The 2,777-nt window shown below is 41.8% G+C and overlaps 1 protein-coding gene and 1 long non-coding RNA gene across 3 annotated transcripts in view; one reads left to right on the forward strand and one right to left on the reverse strand.

Moving 5' to 3' along the window:
* The window catches only part of LOC106529266 (fibroblast growth factor 14), a 53,538-nt gene extending 52,796 nt beyond the window's left edge, over window positions 1-742 (reverse strand). The window contains exons 1-2 of one of the 2 annotated variants that reach the window (XM_014024630.1): window positions 452-742; window positions 7-334 (exon numbers count right to left, since the gene is read on the reverse strand). In XM_014024630.1, coding sequence (XP_013880084.1) covers window positions 7-199 — 193 coding nt within the window. In that variant the 5' untranslated portion in view covers window positions 200-334; window positions 452-742. Of the gene's footprint in view, window positions 1-6 lie in introns of both variants that reach the window. The other variant, XM_014024629.1, reaches the window with a different exon arrangement.
* Window positions 688-2,168, forward strand: LOC106529267 (uncharacterized). Its single transcript, XR_001311618.1, has 2 exons — window positions 688-775; window positions 1,387-2,168. It is a non-coding gene; the product is annotated as an uncharacterized LOC106529267 (long non-coding RNA).
* The last annotated feature ends 609 nt before the right edge of the window (window positions 2,169-2,777 follow it).

Below are 2,777 nucleotides of genomic sequence, written 5' to 3' on the forward strand. Positions count from 1 at the left end.
GCACACCTTGCCTCCTTAGCCTCCTCTTCTTCAAGCCAAATATCCGGACTTTGGAGAAGATGTCGACCAGGTTCCCGTTGCACAGCCCCTGCTTCTTGCCGGGGCTCTTCCGCCGCCGGTGAGCGGTCGGTCGGTGGGCGTGTTGCTCCCTCGCCTGCCGCTTCTGGCGGATCAAACCGCTGGCGATGGCCGCTGCCATGTCTCCGCTACGAAAACAGCCCCGTCTCCGTCCGCGTCTCCAGACTCGTCGCTGTCCACCGGAGGGGGACGGAGCGCAGACAGAACCAGGCGCTAACCCTCCAGTCCTCGTGTGACCGGCTACAACAGCCCCATACTTGCACGACAAGGAGGGTAAAGTCACAAATAAATTAAAAAAGCCTCACCTTACAACATATTCTCTTGTTTTTATCGTCCCTTTCAGGCCATAGATGTGAAACGCGCAGCGGTTTACCTGTCCGTCACGTTTCACCGGTCTGTCTGTCAGTCAGATAACAACAGCTGTCACTGGACGGCTCCTCCAGCCAATTCTCCCGGACCTCGTCTGTCAGTTCCTGCTCCCATGGTGGTCAACCGGCGACACGAGCGAAAACATCGGAGAGAGAAAAAGAAGCTCGCAGAACGCCCTCAGAAAGCARTTATGTCCCTGTTCTCTGACAACAACAAAAAAAAGGTCTGTTTGTATTCCGCTGACTGAAGCGCGAGACGCGCGTGCCACCGCGAGCCGCTCCAGTGCGTCAAGCTAACGAGAGTCACGCAGAGCGTCACCGGAACAAGGGTTGGTTTTCAAAACAAAAGCTCCGATATTTCCCGTTTCACATTTCATTTGTATAAGCACTAAAAACTATTATTTTCCGCCCTGAGATAATACTAGTTGTTGCCACCAGCGCAATACATATAGACCAATAACAGCAACATCATAGCAAACAGTGTTGTTTTTTGCACGTTTCTTTCCACAATACTACAAAATTGAATGAATTAATAAACGAACACAAATTTCCAAAATAATGACTCAATCACCAAAGAAGTCCCAATTATTTATACCTACTATGCATTGCCATTTGAAGACCATTGTTTATGTAATGTTGGTTGAACAACGCATAAATCATAAACAAAACCTAAAAAGCTAAAACAATTTTACAAACCTGAATTTCAATCTAACCAAAATTATACAAAATAGACATGCAAAAGTTCAAAAGCTTTTCAAATTTGACTTTCTGTGTAAAATTCAGAAGCCTACTTAACATATTGGCTAAATTAGCAACATGTTTTTTACTTGTGTAAACTTGAAAAGTATGTTTTATCCAGTTCGCCTCATAATTTACTAGAAAAAACAAATATTTCTTTAAAGTTCTCGGTGTGATTTGAGCTCTTCTTTTATCTTGAAAGGACTGACCGGATGCCACTGTGATGGCGCATCTTGGAGTTTGATGATGGAAACCGTGAGCGCTGTCTGGAGCCACACTGTTTGCAGAAACCGCGCACCAAGCGACTGGACACATACACACACGCACGAATGCGCGTGAGGGACAGTGGGCTGTTTGTGTATTCAATTACTTTACTGAAGATGAAGAAGGCCTGGGTTTATTTGCTTTTAAGCCTTCCTAAGGCAGGTTTTGTCAAAACCGAAACAGGTCTCCACTAAAATAAATTTGTAAAAAAAATAGAAAAAAGGTCATACTCCATCTTTTTGCTTATTTACCTTAAAACCCAACTAAATTTTGTTCAATCTGGTGATTAGAAAGAGTGAAGATAAACAAAAATTTACCGTTTGGCAAAATGAATGCTTTAGCAAGATTTTTTTCTCTCAAATGCTGCAATCAAAATGAACATTTAGCTTAATATTTCTGTCACTTATTCTGACCTGCATTCATCAGTTTGATGAAGGGTAGGCAGACAACCTATTGTCATCAAAACAGCCAATCCAATCAACTATTTCATATTACGAGAACTCTTCTAGGTCACAGATAAACCGAAAAAATGCTGAGTTTGCTATGAAAATATCACTGTAATTGTGTGAATTTAATGAGCTCAAAATGCTTATTTATAGCTAAATCAGACCAAATTATCAATTCTGTAGAAGACGGACTGGAAACAACTGTTGAAAATGCATTGTTGTTGTCCTTTTTTAATCCACATTTCAAAATAAAATCTACATATTTTGTCATATGCATATGTTGCATGTTTTACGGGGGGGGGGGGTGTTAGTCAGTCACCAATTGTGCAAGTTCTCCCACTTAAAAAGATGAAAGAGGCCTGTCATTGACATCATATTTAGACCTCAGCTACGAGAGACAAAATGAGAACACATATCAAGAAAATCCCATTGTCTGATTTTTAAAATAATTTATTTGCAAATTATTGTGGAAAATAAGTATTTAGTCAATAACAGAAGTTAATCTCAATACTTTTTTAATATCCTTTGTTGACAATGACTTTGTTGGCAATGTTTTCTGTAAGTCTTCAGGTTGGYTCACACGCTGGTATGGCCCAATTCCTCCTTGTAGATCTTCTCTAGAGCAGTGATGTTTTGGGGCTGTCGCTGGGCAGCATAGACTCTCAACTCCCTCCAAAGGTTTTCTATGGGGCTGAGGTCCACTCCAGGACCTTGAAATGTTTCTTATGAAGCCACTCCTTCGTTGCCCTGGCGGTGTGCTTGGGATCATTGGGCCTCATGCAAGAAGATGTTCGTATTCTTATCCTAAATTTCTCTTACTTTTGTTCGTACAAAGGGTTCGTACGAACATGTCACGTCAGATTCAACAAACTCTTCTATCTTC

The sequence above is a fragment of the Austrofundulus limnaeus genome, unplaced genomic scaffold, assembly GCF_001266775.1.
Source record: "Austrofundulus limnaeus strain Quisiro unplaced genomic scaffold, Austrofundulus_limnaeus-1.0 Scaffold432, whole genome shotgun sequence".
In the NCBI taxonomy this organism is placed as follows: domain Eukaryota; kingdom Metazoa; phylum Chordata; class Actinopteri; order Cyprinodontiformes; family Rivulidae; genus Austrofundulus; species Austrofundulus limnaeus.